Below are 22,916 nucleotides of genomic sequence, written 5' to 3'. Positions count from 1 at the left end.
AATCGTTTATATAGATAAGGAACAGCAAAGGGCCTATAACACTACCTTGGGGAACGCCAGAAGTCACTTCTGTTTTACCCGATGACTTTCCGTCAATTACTACGAACTGTGATCTCTCAGACAGGAAATCACAGATCAAGTCACATAACTGAGACGATATTCCATAAGCACGTAATTTCACTACGAGCCGCTTGTGTGGTTCAGTGTCAAAAGCCTGTCGGAAATCCAGAAATACGGAATCTATCTGAAATCCCTTGTCAATAGCACTCGGAACTTCATGTAAGTAAAGAGCTAGTTGTGTTTCACAAGAACGATGTTTTTTAAATCCATGTTGACTGTGTGTCAATAGAGCGAGGTAATGCATAATGTTCGAACACTACATATATTCCAAAATTCTGCTGCATATCGACGTTAATGACATGAGCCTATAATTTAGTGGATTACTGTTACTACCTTTCTTGAATATTGGTGTGAACTAGGCAACTTTCTAGTCTTTGGGTACGGCTATTTCGTGGAGCGAACGGTTGTATATGATTGTTAAGTATGCAGCTACGGTAGCAACATATTCTGAAAGGAACCTAATTAGTATACAGTCTGGACCAGAAGACTTGCTTTTAATAAGTGATTTAAGTTACTTCACTACTCCGAGGATATCTGCTTCTAAGTTGCTCTTGTTGGCAACTGTTCTTGATTCAAATTCTGGAGTATTTACTTCACCTTATTTGGTGAAGGAATTACGGAAGACTGTTTAATAATGCTGCTTTGGCAGCACTGTCTTCGATAGTATCTTCATTGCGCAGAGAAGACATTGATTGTGTCTTGCCGCTGTCATATTTCACGTACGACCAGAATCTCTTTGGATTTTCTGCTGGGTTTCGAGACAAAGTTTCGTTGTGAAAACTATTATAAGCATCTCGCATTGAAGTCCACGCTAAATTTCTACCTTCTGCAAAAGATCGCCAATCTTGGGGTATTTGCGTCTGTTTAAATTTGGGATGTTTGTTTCGTTGTTTCTGCAACAGTGATCTGATCTGTTTTGTGAAACAAGGAGTATCGGCTCCGTCGTTTGTTAATTTATTTGGCATAGATTTTTCAATTGCTCCCGATACTATATCTCTGAATTCAAACCACATCTGGTCTACACTTATGTTGCTAATTTGGAAGGAGTGGAGACTGTCTCTCAGGAAGGCATCAAGTGGATTTTTATCTGCTTTTTTGAATAGGTACATTTTTAGTTTATTTTTGTAAAATTTAGCGGTTACAATATTCAATCTCGTTACGACAACCCTGTTTTCACTAATCCCTGTATGCATTTTGACTCTTGTTATGAAGTCAGGATTATTTGTTGCTAATAGGTCAAGTGTGTTTTCACAACCGTTTATTATTCGCGTGGGCTCATGGACTAACTTCTCAAAATAGTTTTCAGAGAATGACTGTAGCACCATTCCCGATGATGTATTATGCGTACTTCCGGAGTTAAACATGTATTTTCGCGAACATATCGAAGGTAAATTACAGTCACCACTAACTATAATCGTATGGATCGGGTACGTGTTTGAAATCAAACTCACGTTTTCTTTGAACCGTTTAACAATTGTATCACCTGAATTGGGAGTTCGGTAAGAGGATCAAATTTTTTTTTATTCCGATTGCCAACAATGACCTCTGCCCATACTAACTCACAGGAACTATCTACTTCAATTTTGCGACAAGATAAACTACTTCTAACAGCACAAACACGCCACCGCCAACAGTGTTTAGCCTATCCTTTCGGAACACCGTTAGGTTCTTCGCAAAAATTTCGGCTGAGCTTATCTCCGGCTTTAGCCAGATTTTAATGCCTATAACGATTTGAGCATCAGTGCTTTCTACTAGCGCTTGGAGCTCTGGTGCTTCCCGAACACAGCTACGACAATTTACAATTGTTATACCGATGGTTCCTACATCTACGATCTTCCTGTGTTCGGCCTACACCCTTTGTGACTGATGCCCTTTTTGTGTTTTCCTGGGACCCTCTAACCCAAAAAACCGCCCAGTCCACTCACGCCACACAGCCCCTGCCCCGTGTAGCCGACTTCTGCGTATAGTGGACAATTGACCTATTTAGCAGAATCCGAAACCCAACCACCCTTTGGCGCAAGCTGAGGAATCTGCATCCTACACTGTCGCAGAACCGCCTGAGCCTCTGATTCAGACCCTCCAATGGACTCTGTACCAGAGGTCCACAATCGGTCCTGTCGACTATGCTGCAAATGTTCAGCTCTGCTTTCATCTCGCAAGCAAAACTGTCAGCCTTCACCACTTCTGCTAGCCGCTCGAAACCAGAGAGAATATATTCTAATCCAATGTGACACACATCATTGGTATCGATGTGAAACCTGTAATTGCCTCCACCCTGTGCTCTTCATGGCATCCAAAAGGACACATTCCACGTCTGGAATGACGCCACTCATTATGCATACTGAGTGCGCATTGGTTTTCTTTCCCTTCTTGGCAACCATGTCCCTAAGGTGCCCCATAAAGCGCCTAACGTTGGAGCTCCCAACTATCTATAATCCCACCCCCTGTGATTGTCCGGATCTTGCAGGCTGAGAGATTTCCTCTGAAAAAGGACTGGCGACGGCATCTGGCTAAGCGACAGTGTCAGCCACAGACAGTACCTAGAACCTGTCTGTCAGACTAACCGGGAGGGCCTTACATGCAGCCACCTGGCAAGTCTTTCGCCGCCTACTACGCCCTAGGGTGACCTCCCTCTCAACCACAGGTGAGGGGTCAGCCTCAGTGCGAACAGTAACTGGGATGGCCACTGGTGATGACCGATCAGAGGACTCGGACGTGCGGGACGGCCGTTGCATCCTCACGGCTTGCCAACTATAGTGGTGCCCATCCACAACAGCCTCAAGCTTTGTAACCGAAGTCATCGCAGCCTGGAGCTGAGAGCGAAGTGTCACCAACCCGATTCGCCTCTGCACACTATAATCACATCCCTGTCCATGCTAAAGACTGTGGAAAACACAACTATACAGATAAACGAATTATCGGCACTTGCTGCGGAACTCTACTGTAGACACTGACGAAAACGCAGCAACTGTGTCTAATAAATTAGATTAATACGCAAAGATTCAAAAATCTAACTATCGAAGCACTCATGTGAAACTAAATAATTCGCCCCTGATTAGGAACTTGCAATATGCCACAAAGTCGTTTTACTTTCGGACACAAAGGAAAACGCGAGAACTGTAGCTATTAGATATAAATAAACACCCAGAAACTCAAGAAAATAAACTATTAAAGCACGCAGATGATGATATAAAATTCGCTTCTGGTTACGAAGTCGCATCTGTCTCGGCCAGCTGCTGCTGTCTGACTAGCAGCTATCTCCTTATCTCCTCTGCGTTTAACAGCGGAACTTAATCTTTAATATTGACACCCCTGTACTCTAGTTCACCGAAGGTTCTTTTGGCTTTTCTATATTCTGAATGATTTCTTTACCTTTTTTTCTACAGCCATTACAGCATGCCTTCTGTGCACTTCCTCTTTATTTCATTCCTAAGTGATTTACATTGCTATAATTCTTTCTTTCCTTCGTAATTCAATTAAAGTATTTGTTATGTTATGTACCAAAAATTTGTGATTTTACCACAAACATTACCTTTTGTTCATTTAAAACGTCGTTAGTGGTGGTATTTTTGTGTGATTTTCTCTTACATCTTAAAGTGTTGTCTGCCTGGACATTTTCGATGTATTCCTGCGTTTCACTGGAATGATTCTGGCTTAATTTGTTGTCTTGCAGAGCTACAAATTTTTCTCACAAAACATTAAAAAATACTGCAGCACCAGTGTTCATGTTAGTTCTCAAACAGGGTTTCCATCTTAGGTCTTGATATTAATATAGTTGCTCCTCCTTCTGCAAAGTGATTCTTTAATTTTCCTAAACGTGGCATCTATTTGGATCAAAATTACAATTTTTTGCAGAGTATCACAGAATAGATCATTGCCAAGACTAGAATTAAAAGGGGATCTTGTTCTACCTAGGAATACTTTTCGAAATTTCGTCTCCAGAAAGTCCTGTGATAGAAGTTAAATGTACACTGACGGTAAAACTCGGAAAACAAAAAAATTAACGTGGAATGATAAAATTTCGGAAATACATTTGTCTAGTAATTTATTAAAGTCATTAACATTGTAATATCACAGTTAATGTAAGCGCGAGATAAGCTATTGCAAAAGTGAAATGCTAGTACATTAATAACCAGTGTAACCGCCAGAATTTTGAATGCACGCAGGCAGATGTGCATGCAATGTGCTGCACAGGTTCCGGATGTCAGTTTGCGGAATGGAGTCCGATGCCTGTTGCAATTGGTCCGTCAATACAGGGACGATTAAAACTGTTTGTGGGCGACGCTGCACTTTACGTTCGATGATGTCCCACATGTGCTCTATTGGAAACAGATCAGGTGATCGAGCACCCAAGGCAACATGTCGACACTGTATAGAGCATGCTGATTTACAACAGCGGCATGTGGGCGCACGTTATCCTGTTGGAAAACATCCCCTATACTGATGTTCCTAAATGACAGCACAGCAGGTCCAATCATAAGACTGACGTACAGACTTAATTTCAGGGTGCGTGTGATGGCGACGAGAGTGGTTCTGTTCTCATACGACATTGCACCTCGGACCATAACTCCACGTGTAGGTCCAGAGTGTCTAGGCTGCAGACAGGTTGGTTGCAGACACTCAACTGGCTTCTTCCTAACATATAAACACACGGCCATCACCGTCACGGAGACAGAAAGAGCTTTCATCAGAAAACACAACAGACCTGCGCTTTGCCCTCGAGTGAGCTCTTGCTTGACACCAATGAAGTCTCAAACGGCGGTGGTTTGCGGGCGGTGAAAAGCACGCTACAGGGCTTCTGGATCTGAGCTGTATTTGAAGTAACCGCTTTTTAACAGTTCTTTATGTCATTGCATTGCCAACTGCTGCTCAAATTGCTGCTGCAGTACGAAGCGCCAGAGCCATACGCTGAACACGATGTTCTTTCCTCTCTGTAATACCACGTGGCCGATCTTATCCTGAACTTCTCGAAGTCGTAGATTCCACCAGCTACAGCTGCCAGCAATCATTCCTTCCAAGTATATCTGCGGTATAGCAGAAGAAACACCCAGCTTCACGTAGACCTACTATACGACCACGATCAATTTCAGTGAGGTGCTGAAAAAGGCGTCTTTGTCGCCTTGAACGCTTTCTTGACTAACAGCAATGACCAGTCTCAAAGGTAACTAACTCTTACGACCGCCGCAGCGCGTGTTTAAAGCAGGCTTGGTTTAAATTCTCATAGTACCACTGCTAGTGCCACTCTTGTGAGACTGGCGCAAAATTTGAATAGACGTCATCTTCCAGACGTATAAGCACGCCCACCAACTACCGCTTATGTCTAAAACTCCTTCTTGGTGTTGCGATTTCTTTCCGTTAGTGTATTTTCTTAATCCATTTTTAATGGTTGCAATTACTTTAGATTTGCTACAGTCTCTTCCTGAAATTACCCCGGAAAAATTAAGGCCTTCCAAATTTTAAAACACGTTTCAAGTTACAACATTATCATGTACTTAGGAACAAGTATTCTATTAAAATTTAAATGTGATGCAGCAGCTATTGCATTTAGCCGTCAATCTGTTACGCTATTGCTCTTCTATACATTCATACTAAGTAAAATCAAACTAAGCACAGGCGTTCTCAAAAAAAAGTTAGAAGTTAAATACCTCGTGAAACTGAGAAAACTGTAAACTTATACAAATTTCCATTCTCATGTCAGGTAAAACCGTTGGGACATTTACGAAAGTCAGTTAATTTTTAACTATCATATGTTCCATGGTAAGAGACCTTCTGCTGTTTCAGTGATGATGAAGTATGGCTTAACCATCCAGAAGGAATACAGTTGTTACAAAAATATATAGAATCTAACTTGAAATGAAAAACTGCAATTGAAGAATTAACAATGTGTTCCAAGTAAATTAATGTATACTGAGGTGATAGAAATTATGTATTAGGGATGTGCACATATAAAGATGGCGGTAGTACCTTGTACACAAGGTATAAAAGGGCAGTGCATTGGCGGAGCTGTCGTTTGTCAAAAGGATTCCGACGTGATTACGGCCGCACGACTGGAATTAACTGATGTTGAACGCGGAACGGTAGTTGGAACGAGACGCATGGGACATTCCTTTTCGGAAATCGTTAGGTAATTCAATATTCCGAGATCCACAGCATCAAGAGTATGCCCGAGAATACCAAATTTCAGGCATTACCTCTCACTACGGAAAACGCAGCGGCCGTCGGCCTTCACTTAACGTCGGAGGACGGCGGCCTTTGCGTAGAGCTGCCAGTGCTAACAGATGAGCAACACTGCAGATAATAACCGGAGAAATCAATGTGGGACGTACGACGAATGTGTCCGTTAGTACAGTGCGGCGAAATTTGGCGTTAATGGGCTACGGCAGCAGAAGACGGACGTGAGTGCCTCTGCCAAATGTAAATGTCGCGTAACTAGGGCCTCCGGTCGGGTAGACCGGGTGAAGTCTTTCCATTTGACGCCACTTTGGCAACATGCGCGTCGATAGTGATGAAATGATGATGATTAGGACAACACAACACCCAGTCCCTGAGCGGAGAAAATATCCGACCCAGCCGGGAATCGAACCCGGGCCCTTGGGATTAACATTCTGTCGCGCTGACCACTCAGCTACAGTGACCGTTGATGACCGATCTGCAGTGTATCCAGGTATCAGTAATCTTGTGAATGGTCAATCTCCTCTCCCACTTCTGGACAGTGCCTCTGCTAAAAGCGCAACATCGCCTCTGCTGGGCTCGTGGCCATATTGGTTGGGCCCTAGACGACTGGAAAACCGTGGCCTGGTCAGGTGGGTCACGATTTGAGTTGCTCGTGGTACGGTTCGAGAGTGGCGTAGACCTCACGAAGCCCGAGCTGTCAGTGAGGCTCTGTAGAAGCTCTTCGTGGCTTCATAATGGTGTCGGCTTTGTTTACATGGAATGGATTGGTTCGTCTGGTCCAACTGAACCGATCATTGACTGGGAATGGTTACGTTCGGCTACTTGGAGATCTCTCGCAGCCATCCTCAGGCTCCATATTCTCAAACAACAATGGAAGTTTTATCGATGACGAAGTGCCATTTCATCGGGCTTCGCGATTGGTCTGAAGAACGTTGACAGCTCGAACGAATGACTTGGTCACTCAGATGGTCCGACTTGAATCCCATCGAACATTTATGTGATATAATCGAGAGGTCAGTTCGTGCACCGGCAACATTCTCGCAATCATGCAGGGCTATACAGGCAGTATGGCTCAGTATTTATCCAAGGGACTTCCAAAGACTTTTTGAGTCCACGCCACGTCGAGTTGCTGTACTACGCCAGCAAAAGGAGGTCCGACACGATATTAGCAGGTATCTCGTGATTTTTGTCTCCTCAACACAGAACTCCCCCCCATGAACCATGAACCTTGCCGTTGGTGGGGAGGCTTGCGTGCCTCAGCGATACAGATGGCCGTACCGTAGGTGCAACCACAACGAAGGGGTATCTGTTGAGAGGCCAGACAAACGTGTGGTTCCTGAAGAGGGGCAGCAGCCTTTTCAGTAGTTGCAGGGGCAACAGTCTGGATGATTGACTGATCTGGCCTTGTAACAATAACCAAAACAGCGTTGCTGTGCTGGTACTGCGAACGGCTGAAAGCAAGGGGAAACTACAGCCGTAATTTTTCCCGAGGACATGCAGCTTTACTTTATGATTAAATGATAATGGCATCCTCTTGGGTAAAATATTCCGGAGGTAAATTAGTCCCCCATTCGGATCTCCGGGCGGGGACTACTCAGGAGGATGTCGTTATCAGGAGAAAGAAAACTGGCGTTCTACGGATCGGAGTGTGGAATGTCAGATCCCTTAACGGGGCAGGTAGGTTAGAAAATTTAAAAAGGGAAATGGATAGGTTAAAGTTAGATATAGTGGGAATTAGTGAAGTTCGGTGGCAGGAGGAACAAGACTTCTGGTCAGGTGACTACAGGGTTATAAACACAAAATCAAATAGGGGTAACGCAGGAGTAGGTTTAATAATGAATAGGAAAATAGGAATGCGGGTAAGCTACTACAAACAGCATAGTGAACGCATTATTGTGGCCAAGATAGATACGAAGCCCACACCTACTACAGTAGTACAAGTTTATATGCCAACTAGCTCTGCAGATGATGAAGAAATTGAAGAAAAGTACGATGAAATAAAAGAAATTGTTCAGATAGTGAAGGGAGACGAAAATTTAATAGTAATGGGTGACAGGAATTCGAGTGTAGGAAAAGGGAGAGAAGGAAACATAGTAGGTGAATATGGATTGGGGCTAAGAAATGAAAGAGGAAGCCGCCTAGTAGAATTTTGCAGGGAGCACAACTTAATCATAGCTAACACTTGGTTTAAGAATCATGAAAGAAGGTTGTATACGTGGAAGAACCCTGGAGATACTAAAAGGTATCAAATAGATTATATAATGGTAAGACAGAGATTTAGGAACCAGGTTTTAAGTTGTAAGACATTTCCAGGGGCAGATGTGGACTCGGACCACAATCTATTGGTTATGACCTGTAGATTAAAACTGAAGAAACTGCAAAAATGTGGGAAATTAAGGAGATGCGACCTGGATAAACTGAAAGAACCAGAGGTTGTACAGAGTTTCAGGGAGAGCATAAGGGGACAATTGACAGGAATAGGGGAAAGAAATACAGTAGAAGAAGAATGGGTAGCTCTGAGGGATGAAGTAGTGAAGGCAGCAGAGGATAAAGTAGGTAAAAAGACGAGGGCTGCTAGAAATCCTTGGGTAACAGAAGAAATATTGAATTTAATTGATGAAAGGAGAAAATATAAAAATGCAGTAAATGAAGCAGGCAAAAAGGAATACAGACGTCTCAAAAATGAGATCGACAAGAAGTGCAAAATGGCTAAACAGGGATGTCTAGAGGACAAATGTAAGGATGTAGAGGCTTATCTCACTAGAGGTAAGATAGATACTGCCTACAGGAAAATTAAAGAGACCTTTGGAGAGAAGAGAACCACGTGTATGAATATCAAGAGCTCAGATGGCAACCCAGTTCTAAGCAAAGAAGGGAAGGCAGAAAGGTGGAAGGAGTATATAGAAGGTTTATACAAGGGTGATGTACTTGAGGACAATATTATGGAAATGGAAGAGGATGTAGATGAAGACGAAATGGGAGATACGATACTGCGTGAAGAGTTTGACAGAGCACTGAAAGACCTGAGTCGAAACAAGGCCCCCGGAGTAGACAACATTCCATTAGAACTACTGACGGCCTTGGGAGAGCCAGTCATGACAAAACTCTACCAGCTGGTGAGCAAGATGTATGAGACAGGCGAAATACCCTCAGACTTCAAGAAGAATATAATAATTCCAATCCCAAAGAAAGCAGGTGCTGACAGATGTGAAAATTACCGAACTATCAGTTTAATAAGTCACAGCTGCAAAATACTAACGCGAATTCTTTACAGACGAATGGAAAAGCTGGTAGATGCGGACCTCGGGGAGGATCAGTTTGGATTCCGTCGAAATGTTGGAACACGTGAGGCAATACTGACCTTACGACTTATCTTAGAAGAAAGATTAAGAAAAGGCAAACCTACGTTTCTAGCATTTGTAGACTCAGAGAAAGCTTTTGACAATGTTGACTGGAATACTCTTTTTCAAATTCTAAAGGTGGCAGGGGTAAAATACAGGGAGTGAAAGGCTATTTACAATTTGTACAGAAACCAGATGGCAGTCATAAAAGTCGAGGGGCATGAAAGGGAAGCAGTGGTCGGGAAAGGAGTGAGACAGGGTTGTAGCCTCTCCCCGATGTTATTCAATCTGTATATTGAGCAAGCAGTAAAGGAAACAAAAGAAAAATTTGGAGTAGGTATTAAAATTCATGGAGACGAAGTAAAAACTTTGAGGTTCGCCGATGACATTGTAATTCTGTCAGAGACGGCAAAGGACTTGGAAGAGCAGTTGAACGGAATGGACAGTGTCTTGAAAGGAGGATATAAGATGAACATCAACAAAAGCAAAACGAGGATAATTGAATGTAGTCAAATTAAGTCGGGTGATGCTGAGGGAATTAGATTAGGAAATGAGACACTTTAAGTAGTAAAGGAGTTTTGCTATGTAGGAAGTAAAATAACTGATGATGGTAGAAGTAGAGAGGATATAAAATGTAGACTGGCAATGGCAAGGAAAGCGTTTCTGAAGAAGAGAAATTTGTTAACATCGAATATAGATTTATGTATCAGGAAGTCGTTTCTGAAAGTATTTGTTTGGAGTGTAGCCATGTATGGAAGTGAAACATGGACGATTACTAGTTTGGACAAGAAGAGAATAGAAGCTTTCGAAATGTGGTGCTACAGAAGTATACTGAAGATAAGGTGGATAGATCACGTAACTAATGAGGAGGTATTGAATAGGATTGGGGAGAAGAGAAGTTTGTGGCACAACTTGACTAGAAGAAGGGATCGGTTGGTAGGACATGTTTTGAGGCATCAAGGGATCACAAATTTAGCGTTGGAGGGCACTGTGGAGGGTAAAAATCGTAGAGGGAGACCGAGAGATGAGTACACTAAGCAGATTCAGAAGGATGTAGGTTGCAGTAGGTACTGGGAGATGTAGCAGCTTGCACAGGATAGAGTAGCATGGAGAGCTGCATCAAACCAGTCTCAGGACTGAAGACGACAACAACAACAACACAGAACTTAAATGTGTAGATCTCCAATTACAAATGCTGCACGAAAAACATCCTCATGTTACCATCAAGAAAAACAGCAGACAACTGCGGAACCTCAAGCAGCTTCTTATGTTACTGGTTACGCTGTCCCGTAGGTACAACACAGTACCTTCCGTCACACGGTATACAATGTGTTACAATAAAATGTAATACTCACTGCGGGAACGGCTTCACTAGTGCGTCCAGATTTTGGAGATAAATGGTCATGAAGGGCAGCACCATGGAGATTATGGTGGCGCATCCCATGGCCGTCCAGCCTGCCACGGGCCACCGCCACGTCGCGTACCCCAGGAAGAGGGACACGATGAAGAAGTGGAAGTCCGCCGACATGTACCACGACTGGAACATGCACTGCGAAAGCAAAACATTTCACCAAGTGCTCTGTGCTTACACTGGAGAGTAATCACGTTTTTATAACAGTCATAGGTACAGGAAATTATGAGTCAACAAAGCCAAATACAATCACCGCACTTTCAGAAACAGAGCTTGGTCCCATGAGGAAATACAGCCGCGGTCAGCGACAAGGTAAAGCCGCGTTAAAGAGCTAAGTGGTACGCACTATTTGTGGTACCAGCAGAGGCACAACAGGCGGACAAAGGAAAACCACCCAAGGAGCGACAGCTTGATGCTACTATTATTAAGTCGGGTTGATGAGGAACGAATCCACATCCTTCGTATAGTTGCTTAACGTGGAAATTAACGCTTATTGGTGGCTATAGTTTGACAGACAGAAGTAGTAAGAGTTTAATGAACTGTGACAGGAATGTGAACAACAGACGTAGATACAATAACTCTCAAATACTACGTTGATAATGGGTGGTTACTACCCGAAATCAGAATCTGATCTAATAAAGCTAAAACAAAAACGGCCACTGATTGCTGCTGCTTAAAATTTTGGAAGTTATCACGGAGTAGTGGTGGTGGTGGTTAGTGTTTAACGTCCCGTCGACAACGAGTTCATTAGAGACGGAGCGCAAGCTCGGGTTAGGGAAGGATTGGGAAGGAAATCGGCCGTGACCTTTCAAAGGAACCATCCCGAAATTTGACTTAAACGATTTAGGGAAATCACGGAAAACCTAAATCAGGATGGCCGGAGACGGGATTGAACCGTCGTCCTCCCGAATGCGAGTCCAGTGTGCTAACCACTGCGCCACCTCGCTCGGTCCGATTTGCAGCTCACAACATTTAACTAAAACATTATTTTAGCTGTGTATATCTTTAAACAATGTAGTATCAGGATGCGAATGAATTGTAAATGTATATCCCACTTGCGTTCCCCAACGTAATGTTATAGGCCCTTTGCTGTTCCTTATCTATATAAACGATTTGGGAGACAATCTGAGCAGCCGTCTTCGGTTGTTTGCAGATGACTATGTCGTTTATCGACTAATAAAGTTATTAGAAGATCAAAACAAACTGCAAAATATTTAGAAAAGATATCTGAATTGTGCGAAAAGCGGCAGTTGACGCTAAATAACGAAAAGTGTGAGGTCATCCACATGAGTGCTAAAAGGAACTCGTTAGACTTCGGTTACACCATAAATCAGTCTAATCTAAAAGCCGTAAATTCAACTAAATACCTAGGTATTACAGTTACGAACAACTTAAATTGGAAGGAACACATAGAAAATGTTGTGGGAAAGGCTAACCGAAGATTTTATTGACAGGACACTTAGAAAATGTAACAGACCTGCTGAGGAGACTACCTACACTACGCTTGTCCGTCCTGTTTTAGAATACTGCTGCGCGGTTTGGGATCCTTACCAGATAGGACTGACGGAGTACATCGAAAAAGTTCAAAGAAAGGCAGCACGTTTTGTATTATCGCGAAATGTGGGAGAGAGTGTCACAGTAATGATGCAGGATTTGCGTTGGACATCATTAAAAGATAGACGTTTTTCGTTGCGACGGAATCTTCTCACGAAATTCCAATCACCAACTTTCTCCTCCGAATGTTAAAATATTTTGTTGACACCGACCTACATAGGGAGGAACGATCTGCACTATACAATAAGGGAAATCACAGCTCGTAGGGAAATATATAGGTGTATACTCTTTCCGCGCGCTATACGAGATTGGAATAATAGAGAATTGTGAAGGTGGTTCGATGAACCCTCCTCAAGGCACTTAAATGTGATTTTCAGAATAGCCATGTAGATGTAGATGCTTGCAATGAATATGTGATAATAAACGTGGGAGTGATTTAGAACTGTAAAAGATAGGTGACTACTGCAGTACTCATGTGACCAAGTTTTTAAATAGGCGAACAGAGCGTGGCTCTCGGTCTTCTAATGTTCACAGTTGGTTGGGTAAGGTTCTTGATAACGTTAAGTGGCCAGAGAGTCGCAGGTATTCAGATGTGTTAGGAATATTTGATGTGGACTGTTTTGGACTTAGTTATTTTTCCAGAGTAACAGTTCGTAACAGGGAATGTTTGAACAGGGGTAAACGAAGAAAAGTTCACAATTCAACATCGCTAAAAGAACATTTTATTGGGTGTCAGGTTTCGACAGAGGTATGCTGTTATCATCGGATCTTTTGGTTATGAATTTTTACCAGAAAGCATCCATCAATGTTGTAGGTCGCTTCAAACTGCATGTGTACACCCTACTGTCATTAAGATCATTAGCCATTGCAACACTGATGGGTAATATGTTGTAAAAACTGAAAACAGTAAGATGCTATGATGACAACACAGCTCGGTCGAAACCTGTCATCCAATAAAATATTTTGCTAGCGACCTTGGCTTGTGAAGTTTTCTTCAGTTACAGTATACCGCAGACTGCCCTCAGCGAATGTCAGGAATATGTTTGAACAGTTTGTTCCAGTATAGGTATCAGTGACTGCATTTTGTTATGGTGACCTATTTATTACATATAGATTTCGATGAACTTGTTGAACATTGGGAATTTATTCCCAGGGTTAAAACTAAACTCCCTCCGAAAACGCCTCGGAGACCCAGTGATACCGACCGACCGGCGTGTCATCCTTATCCGAAAGGCGTCACTGGACGCTGATGTGGATGGGCATATGGCCATTACACCGCACTCCAGGCCGTTGTCGGTTTTGGTGACTGCAGCCGCTACTTTTGTGTCAGGTACCTCATCAATTTTTCTCACAAGGGCTGAGTGCACTCCACTTGCCAACAGTGGTCTAAAGACCCAGATGGTCACCAATCCGTGAGCTAGCCCAGCCCGACAGAGCTTGACTTGGGTGATCTGACGGCAACTGGTGCTGCGGCAAGGCCGTTGAGAGGAGTTTATTCAGTTTATTTGATTTTTGTGCTTAGCACAACGCCTTTGGCTTACATTAGTCATTGTCAGTAAACGCTCTGCTTGCTCTGATAGGTCGGTTATTTCACATTCCATTGATTTCACCATGTGTAACATTAGTCTATGTAATGCCACTATTCAAAGTAATTCGTGTTTAATTTGAATAAACTCATGCAGTACTTTACTCTTTCGTTTCAGCTGCACATATATCTTCACTGACTCTTAGGCTGGCCAAATGGTTAATCGATGTTTCATTAAGAGCGTAATGCAGCAAAGTGCACACAACCTCTATATTAGAAAACGTGCCGTAAACAGATCAGAGGAAAAATGCTCGTGTCTTAACACAAAAATGGTAAATACTTTGCACTTCAAAAGACTCTGACAGTGAGTGGTGAACTAGATGCCCCAATCCTCATTCCACCCCTCATCAAAAATTTTGGCATGCAAGCATATTCGGGCTCATTCATCATAGGACATTCTAAATCCTTTTACCTAGACTCTCTAGTTAAGTATTCACACTCAGAGAAACGTCGCGCCATTGATTTAGTAGGCTGTGTCAGGCGTCACGGGGTCATATGCAGTATCGACTATCCCTAATGCGGCCCCATTGCCAATATCTAAGAGGAAAAGTTGGTATCTGTCGGTTATGTCCTTAGAAGGCCTTTGCTTGTCGATATATATACGGTGTTCGCTGGCCCGTGAGGGAGGCACGAAGTTTGGGGATTGGCTACAAAGAGTGATCACGAAGTCCGAGTGACCGAAGCCAGGAACTGCGCAAGGAGGGCCTGCCCAGGGAGAAGATGCCGGAGTTCTTCACCGGGGGCTGCGTCCACTGCAAGCAGCAGGCCGACATTCCGTCGGTTGGTCGGCAACATTCGTGTCGGACGACCACTCGTGGCCTGGCTGCCGTCTTCTGTCTTTCATCGGCACCACTCAGTAACCGCTGCGACGCACCGTAGATCCATGGAACTGCTTCCTGATAAAGTGGACAACATTCTGTATCCTTGTGGTGATTTGTTTCTTTGCCTACCTCCCCTCCTTATTCTCTTCTGGTTTGTACCCGCCTCTCAGAGTTTTACCTTGTCGGCTCTTTGGTCGTAAGTATAGGAAGTAGTGTTGTACTAAGACACCAGTTGTTGTTTGAAAATTTGTCCCGCTATTATATTGCCTTTCTATCTGGTTTGTATCCAATAATTAATGCTCTAATCAATCCGCTCTTGGTCGTTAATACAGCCGGAACAATTATGAGAAGGCACAGTTGCCGTTAAACTAAAGAGAGACCTTGTGGTTAGATTTAGCTGTTAACCCGTTCAGTTCTTTGATTGTAATTGTATTTCTCAGTCATTAGTTATAATCTGAACAACCTGTTGTACTAAGCTGTTTGTTTCCGTGTTTGAAAGATCGGCTCATTATTGGTGTATTTTAACTGGATTTTGTGGTTCTGTCGAGTGAACCTCTTGTAATAAGTGTTCACAAGTGATGTTTTAAGACGTTCCTTCAGAGCGGTCTTAATACCTGACAATCAGTACCTTGAAAATATTAACAACCAACTGTCACCAGGGCTCTAGTCACTTGTCAGAAGGGACGGGTTGGGGTCCAGTCGCACATCGGTTGCCGATTGAGGTTGGTTGTTTGAACTAAGCCTTATCATCGTCATATTGTTTGCTAATTTGTTTAACCTCTCAGCCCAGGTGCGCATCTTAACCACGAACTTTTCGACATACAGCTTTCAAATTAAAAGTTAAAACATCTGTTTTGAGTAAATGAATCACTCTTGTCATCAGTGGTGCTTATATAGTTTTCGTGTGTTACGGAACGGCAGTTAACAAGACCGACTGTGTCCAGCGCGGTCGTAAACACCGCTGTTACACCCGATGTTTTGCAATAGAGCACTTCAGATTGCTTTTGCAAAGACTAAAAGCTTATTCAACCTAAGGTTTAAGGCGAAAAGAATTTTGCACATTTGTTCGTTTTGTTAAAGAAAATTTTATGGTAAAATGCTTCGATTATCTGTAAAACACAGTTTTAACATTGTTAAATAAACAGGTTGTGTGAAAAGGAAGTTACATTGGTGGGTCCTTAATTCCAGTAAGTATCACGTATCACTCAGTGTCTCGTGCTCACTGCCACTGTCTATATACTGAATATCTCTCTCGAACTGTCTCATTGTTACAGGATATCCCACTGCCACTGCCTCCTTTCTCAGTTTCACTGTTACCTTTTGCCTTCCTTTCCCACTGCCACCGTCTGCACCATACGACAGCGGTTCAAAAAATATGTGGGGTCCAACTTATTTTTCCTCTAGGCCCACGTTTAAAATTTCGGTCCGAAATGCAACCACCCCTATACTTCCATGTTAAAGTTCATCAGCGTGTGAGAGTCCAGGCCTCACAGGCCTCGTATGATCTCCACTCATCTACATTTTTTATTTCACTCTACCCTCTCTGTTTTGCTCCCACGGCTTCTGTCTCCATTCATCTCTCTTTCTCCTTTGCTGCCAGTGACTCTGACTGACCGTCAATATTTCCTTTCTCTTTGCCTGCCACTGCTTCTTTTTCTCTTTCACTGCCACTTTTTCCCCCACTGTCAGTATCTCCTCTCAGTTACACCATAAATCAGTCTAATCTAAAAGCCGTAAATTCAACTAAATACCTAGGTATTACAGTTACGAACAACTTAAATTGGAAGGAACACATAGAAAATGTTGTGGGAAAGGCTAACCGAAGATTTTATTGACAGGACACTTAGAAAATGTAACAGACCTGCTGAGGAGACTACCTACACTACGCTTGTCCGTCCTGTTTTAGAATACTGCTGCGCGGTTTGGGATCCTTACCAGATAGGACTGACGGAGTACATCGAAAAAGTTCAAAGAAAGGCAGCACGTTTTGTATTATCGCGAAATGTGGGAGAGAGTGTCACAGTAATGATGCAGGATTTGCGTTGGACATCATTAAAAGATAGACGTTTTTCGTTGCGACGGAATCTTCTCACGAAATTCCAATCACCAACTTTCTCCTCCGAATGTTAAAATATTTTGTTGACACCGACCTACATAGGGAGGAACGATCTGCACTATACAATAAGGGAAATCACAGCTCGTAGGGAAATATATAGGTGTATACTCTTTCCGCGCGCTATACGAGATTGGAATAATAGAGAATTGTGAAGGTGGTTCGATGAACCCTCCTCAAGGCACTTAAATGTGATTTTCAGAATAGCCATGTAGATGTAGATGCTTGCAATGAATATGTGATAATAAACGTGGGAGTGATTTAGAACTGTAAAAGATAGGTGACTACTGCAGTACTCATGTGACCAAGTTTTTAAATAGGCGAACAGAGCGTGGCTCTCGGTCTTCTAATGTTCACAGTTGGTTGGGTAAGGTTCTTGATAACGTTATGTGGCCAGAGAGTCGCAGGTATTCAGATGTGTTAGGAATATTTGATGTGGACTGTTTTGGACTTAGTTATTTTTCCAGAGTAACAGTTCGTAACAGGGAATGTTTGAACAGGGGTAAACGAAGAAAAGTTCACAATTCAACATCGCTAAAAGAACATTTTATTGGGTGTCAGGTTTCGACAGAGGTATGCTGTTATCATCGGATCTTTTGGTTATGAATTTTTACCAGAAAGCATCCATCAATGTTGTAGGTCGCTTCAAACTGCATGTGTACACCCTACTGTCATTAAGATCATTAGCCATTGCAACACTGATGGGTAATATGTTGTAAAAACTGAAAACAGTAAGATGCTATGATGACAACACAGCTCGGTCGAAACCTGTCATCCAATAAAATATTTTGCTAGCGACCTTGGCTTGTGAAGTTTTCTTCAGTTACAGTATACCGCAGACTGCCCTCAGCGAATGTCAGGAATATGTTTGAACAGTTTGTTCCAGTATAGGTATCAGTGACTGCATTTTGTTATGGTGACCTATTTATTACATATAGATTTCGATGAACTTGTTGAACATTGGGAATTTATTCCCAGGGTTAAAACTAAACTCCCTCCGAAAACGCCTCGGAGACCCAGTGATACCGACCGACCGGCGTGTCATCCTTATCCGAAAGGCGTCACTGGACGCTGATGTGGATGGGCATATGGCCATTACACCGCACTCCAGGCCGTTGTCGGTTTTGGTGACTGCAGCCGCTACTTTTGTGTCAGGTACCTCATCAATTTTTCTCACAAGGGCTGAGTGCACTCCACTTGCCAACAGTGGTCTAAAGACCCAGATGGTCACCAATCCGTGAGCTAGCCCAGCCCGACAGAGCTTGACTTGGGTGATCTGACGGCAACTGGTGCTGCGGCAAGGCCGTTGAGAGGAGTTTATTCAGTTTATTTGATTTTTGTGCTTAGCACAACGCCTTTGGCTTACATTAGTCATTGTCAGTAAACGCTCTGCTTGCTCTGATAGGTCGGTTATTTCACATTCCATTGATTTCACCATGTGTAACATTAGTCTATGTAATGCCACTATTCAAAGTAATTCGTGTTTAATTTGAATAAACTCATGCAGTACTTTACTCTTTCGTTTCAGCTGCACATATATCTTCACTGACTCTTAGGCTGGCCAAATGGTTAATCGATGTTTCATTAAGAGCGTAATGCAGCAAAGTGCACACAACCTCTATATTAGAAAACGTGCCGTAAACAGATCAGAGGAAAAATGCTCGTGTCTTAACACAAAAATGGTAAATACTTTGCACTTCAAAAGACTCTGACAGTGAGTGGTGAACTAGATGCCCCAATCCTCATTCCACCCCTCATCAAAAATTTTGGCATGCAAGCATATTCGGGCTCATTCATCATAGGACATTCTAAATCCTTTTACCTAGACTCTCTAGTTAAGTATTCACACTCAGAGAAACGTCGCGCCATTGATTTAGTAGGCTGTGTCAGGCGTCACGGGGTCATATGCAGTATCGACTATCCCTAATGCGGCCCCATTGCCAATATCTAAGAGGAAAAGTTGGTATCTGTCGGTTATGTCCTTAGAAGGCCTTTGCTTGTCGATATATATACGGTGTTCGCTGGCCCGTGAGGGAGGCACGAAGTTTGGGGATTGGCTACAAAGAGTGATCACGAAGTCCGAGTGACCGAAGCCAGGAACTGCGCAAGGAGGGCCTGCCCAGGGAGAAGATGCCGGAGTTCTTCACCGGGGGCTGCGTCCACTGCAAGCAGCAGGCCGACATTCCGTCGGTTGGTCGGCAACATTCGTGTCGGACGACCACTCGTGGCCTGGCTGCCGTCTTCTGTCTTTCATCGGCACCACTCAGTAACCGCTGCGACGCACCGTAGATCCATGGAACTGCTTCCTGATAAAGTGGACAACATTCTGTATCCTTGTGGTGATTTGTTTCTTTGCCTACCTCCCCTCCTTATTCTCTTCTGGTTTGTACCCGCCTCTCAGAGTTTTACCTTGTCGGCTCTTTGGTCGTAAGTATAGGAAGTAGTGTTGTACTAAGACACCAGTTGTTGTTTGAAAATTTGTCCCGCTATTATATTGCCTTTCTATCTGGTTTGTATCCAATAATTAATGCTCTAATCAATCCGCTCTTGGTCGTTAATACAGCCGGAACAATTATGAGAAGGCACAGTTGCCGTTAAACTAAAGAGAGACCTTGTGGTTAGATTTAGCTGTTAACCCGTTCAGTTCTTTGATTGTAATTGTATTTCTCAGTCATTAGTTATAATCTGAACAACCTGTTGTACTAAGCTGTTTGTTTCCGTGTTTGAAAGATCGGCTCATTATTGGTGTATTTTAACTGGATTTTGTGGTTCTGTCGAGTGAACCTCTTGTAATAAGTGTTCACAAGTGATGTTTTAAGACGTTCCTTCAGAGCGGTCTTAATACCTGACAATCAGTACCTTGAAAATATTAACAACCAACTGTCACCAGGGCTCTAGTCACTTGTCAGAAGGGACGGGTTGGGGTCCAGTCGCACATCGGTTGCCGATTGAGGTTGGTTGTTTGAACTAAGCCTTATCATCGTCATATTGTTTGCTAATTTGTTTAACCTCTCAGCCCAGGTGCGCATCTTAACCACGAACTTTTCGACATACAGCTTTCAAATTAAAAGTTAAAACATCTGTTTTGAGTAAATGAATCACTCTTGTCATCAGTGGTGCTTATATAGTTTTCGTGTGTTACGGAACGGCAGTTAACAAGACCGACTGTGTCCAGCGCGGTCGTAAACACCGCTGTTACACCCGATGTTTTGCAATAGAGCACTTCAGATTGCTTTTGCAAAGACTAAAAGCTTATTCAACCTAAGGTTTAAGGCGAAAAGAATTTTGCACATTTGTTCGTTTTGTTAAAGAAAATTTTATGGTAAAATGCTTCGATTATCTGTAAAACACAGTTTTAACATTGTTAAATAAACAGGTTGTGTGAAAAGGAAGTTACATTGGTGGGTCCTTAATTCCAGTAAGTATCACGTATCACTCAGTGTCTCGTGCTCACTGCCACTGTCTATATACTGAATATCTCTCTCGAACTGTCTCATTGTTACAGGATATCCCACTGCCACTGCCTCCTTTCTCAGTTTCACTGTTACCTTTTGCCTTCCTTTCCCACTGCCACCGTCTGCACCATACGACAGCGGTTCAAAAAATATGTGGGGTCCAACTTATTTTTCCTCTAGGCCCACGTTTAAAATTTCGGTCCGAAATGCAACCACCCCTATACTTCCATGTTAAAGTTCATCAGCGTGTGAGAGTCCAGGCCTCACAGGCCTCGTATGATCTCCACTCATCTACATTTTTTATTTCACTCTACCCTCTCTGTTTTGCTCCCACGGCTTCTGTCTCCATTCATCTCTCTTTCTCCTTTGCTGCCAGTGACTCTGACTGACCGTCAATATTTCCTTTCTCTTTGCCTGCCACTGCTTCTTTTTCTCTTTCACTGCCACTTTTTCCCCCACTGTCAGTATCTCCTCTCAGTTTCTCTTCCATCGGTACTGTCTCCTCCCTCTTCCACCGTCATTGTTTCTTTGTTATTCGAAGAAGCTCGTGTATGTACACATGTCTAAATTCTTTGTGAGGAGGGCGGAATGAGAATTGAGGCAGCCAGTTACCTAGTGTTCTGTCAGAGTCTTTTGAATACTAACAAATTCCCTTTTTTGTGCTCCGACGGGGGCGTTTTTCCGCTGGATCATTTCTTCTCCATGCTAGAACAAGGAGTGCTGCTCATATAAAACGAATTGTATAGGTCAGTATAGTTTTGTCAGTTTATTTATATACTTAGATACATTTATATACTTTGACAGTTCGAGTCCTCCCTCGGGCATGGGTGTGTGTGTTGTTCTTAGCATAAGTTGGTGTACATTAGTTTAAGTAGTGTGTAAGTCTAGGGACCAATGACTTCAGCAGTTTGGTCCTTTAGGCATTCACACACATTTGAACGTACTGCGACACAAGTAAACAGCAAGTAAGTACGCTTAATGTAATGTTAACACAAAAACCTCTGCTCAACTTTTATTCTTGAAAGCTTACCCATCGACCGCAATTCATCGAAAAATCTTAGCTTATGACTGGTATCACAGACGAGCAAAAATGGTATTATAAAAATTTACTGAATTTACAGTCTTGTCTGGTTTCCATAATTATTGGAATGAATTTTAAGTTCTTTCCAGGCATGCTAAGACCCTTTTTAACCCTTTTTTGTCACTGCCGTTTGTCGCTTTTGGCTTACTCGTATAGGCGTGAAGTACTCGTTATACAGAGACAGCAAGTCATAAAGTTTTATTGGTGAAACAATTCTGACTAAAAACGTGGTTTGGTTAACTCAGAACCCCTGTGATGACTCTAGAACCCCTGCCAAATGTTGTCAGTTAAAACTACATTTAGGCCTCACACCGGATATTACGTGCATCAGTACGGTAAATTTGAACCTCTGGGTCTCGGTAACAAACAATAATATCGAAAAATGTTTCTAAGGTCCCCTGCAATATCACCTTAAGAACACATGGTAAGAATTTTGATAACCTACCATGAATAGAAATTATAGATGTGGCCACCCCCAATAGTGGGTTCCTTCCTTAGCCAAAACTCATGCTTTGTCGGGATTGCCTCAGGAACCGTCTACGAACAAACGGTCCTTTTAGAAGTCGCCTAATGGCCACCCTGGACCACACATAATCCTAAAGAGCCAATGGATTTGGCCAATTCGCCTGGTCTGGAGTTAGTGTGTAGTGTTCATATTTTTACATCATGCTGTGGGATAGCTACAGTATGCCCGTTCTTCCGATAGGTATACAAACGGTGACTAGGCCATGGACTATCCAAAACTCTTGATCCCTTATTTCTGTTATCAACAGAGGCCGAGGTATGACCGCCTGAAAAATCACGTTTTCCAACGTATTGGCACTGTTTGAAGGCTGCGTGCTCGTTCTCTAGTGGGTAGGTAGCAGCAAACTGATTTGAACTAACGATCTATCTCACAATAATTAACTGTTATCATCTGAAAACACGGTACACTGCAATCTCAAACGACACCAACTTAAACAATACCAATTAAAAGAACTACACTCCTGGAAATGGAAAAAAGAACACATTGACACCGGTGTGTCAGACCCACCATACTTGCTCCGGACACTGCGAGAGGGCTGTACAAGCAATGATCACACGCACGGCACAGCGGACACACCCGGAACCGCGGTGTTGGCCGTCGAATGGCGCTAGCTGCGCAGCATTTGTGCACCGCCGCCGTCAGTGTCAGCCAGTTTGCCGTGGCATACGGAGCTCCATCGCAGTCTTTAACACTGGTAGCATGCCGCGACAGCGTGGACGTGAACCGTATGTGCAG

The 22,916-nt window shown here is 43.0% G+C and overlaps 1 protein-coding gene across 1 annotated transcript in view; it reads right to left on the bottom strand.

Moving 5' to 3' along the window:
* LOC126336250 (nose resistant to fluoxetine protein 6-like) overlaps window positions 1-22,916 on the bottom strand; it is a 304,641-nt gene that overhangs the window by 50,757 nt on the left and 230,968 nt on the right. Inside the window, exon 9 of the mRNA XM_049999743.1 lies at window positions 10,991-11,184. Within this exon, the coding sequence (XP_049855700.1) occupies window positions 10,991-11,184 (194 nt within the window). The remainder of the gene's footprint in view (window positions 1-10,990; window positions 11,185-22,916) is intronic.

The sequence above is a fragment of the Schistocerca gregaria genome, chromosome 2 (genome assembly GCF_023897955.1).
Source record: "Schistocerca gregaria isolate iqSchGreg1 chromosome 2, iqSchGreg1.2, whole genome shotgun sequence".
NCBI classification, from domain to species: Eukaryota; Metazoa; Arthropoda; class Insecta; order Orthoptera; family Acrididae; genus Schistocerca; species Schistocerca gregaria.
Note: the sequence above shows the minus strand (reverse complement) of the source record. Positions and strands in the feature narration are given on the sequence as shown.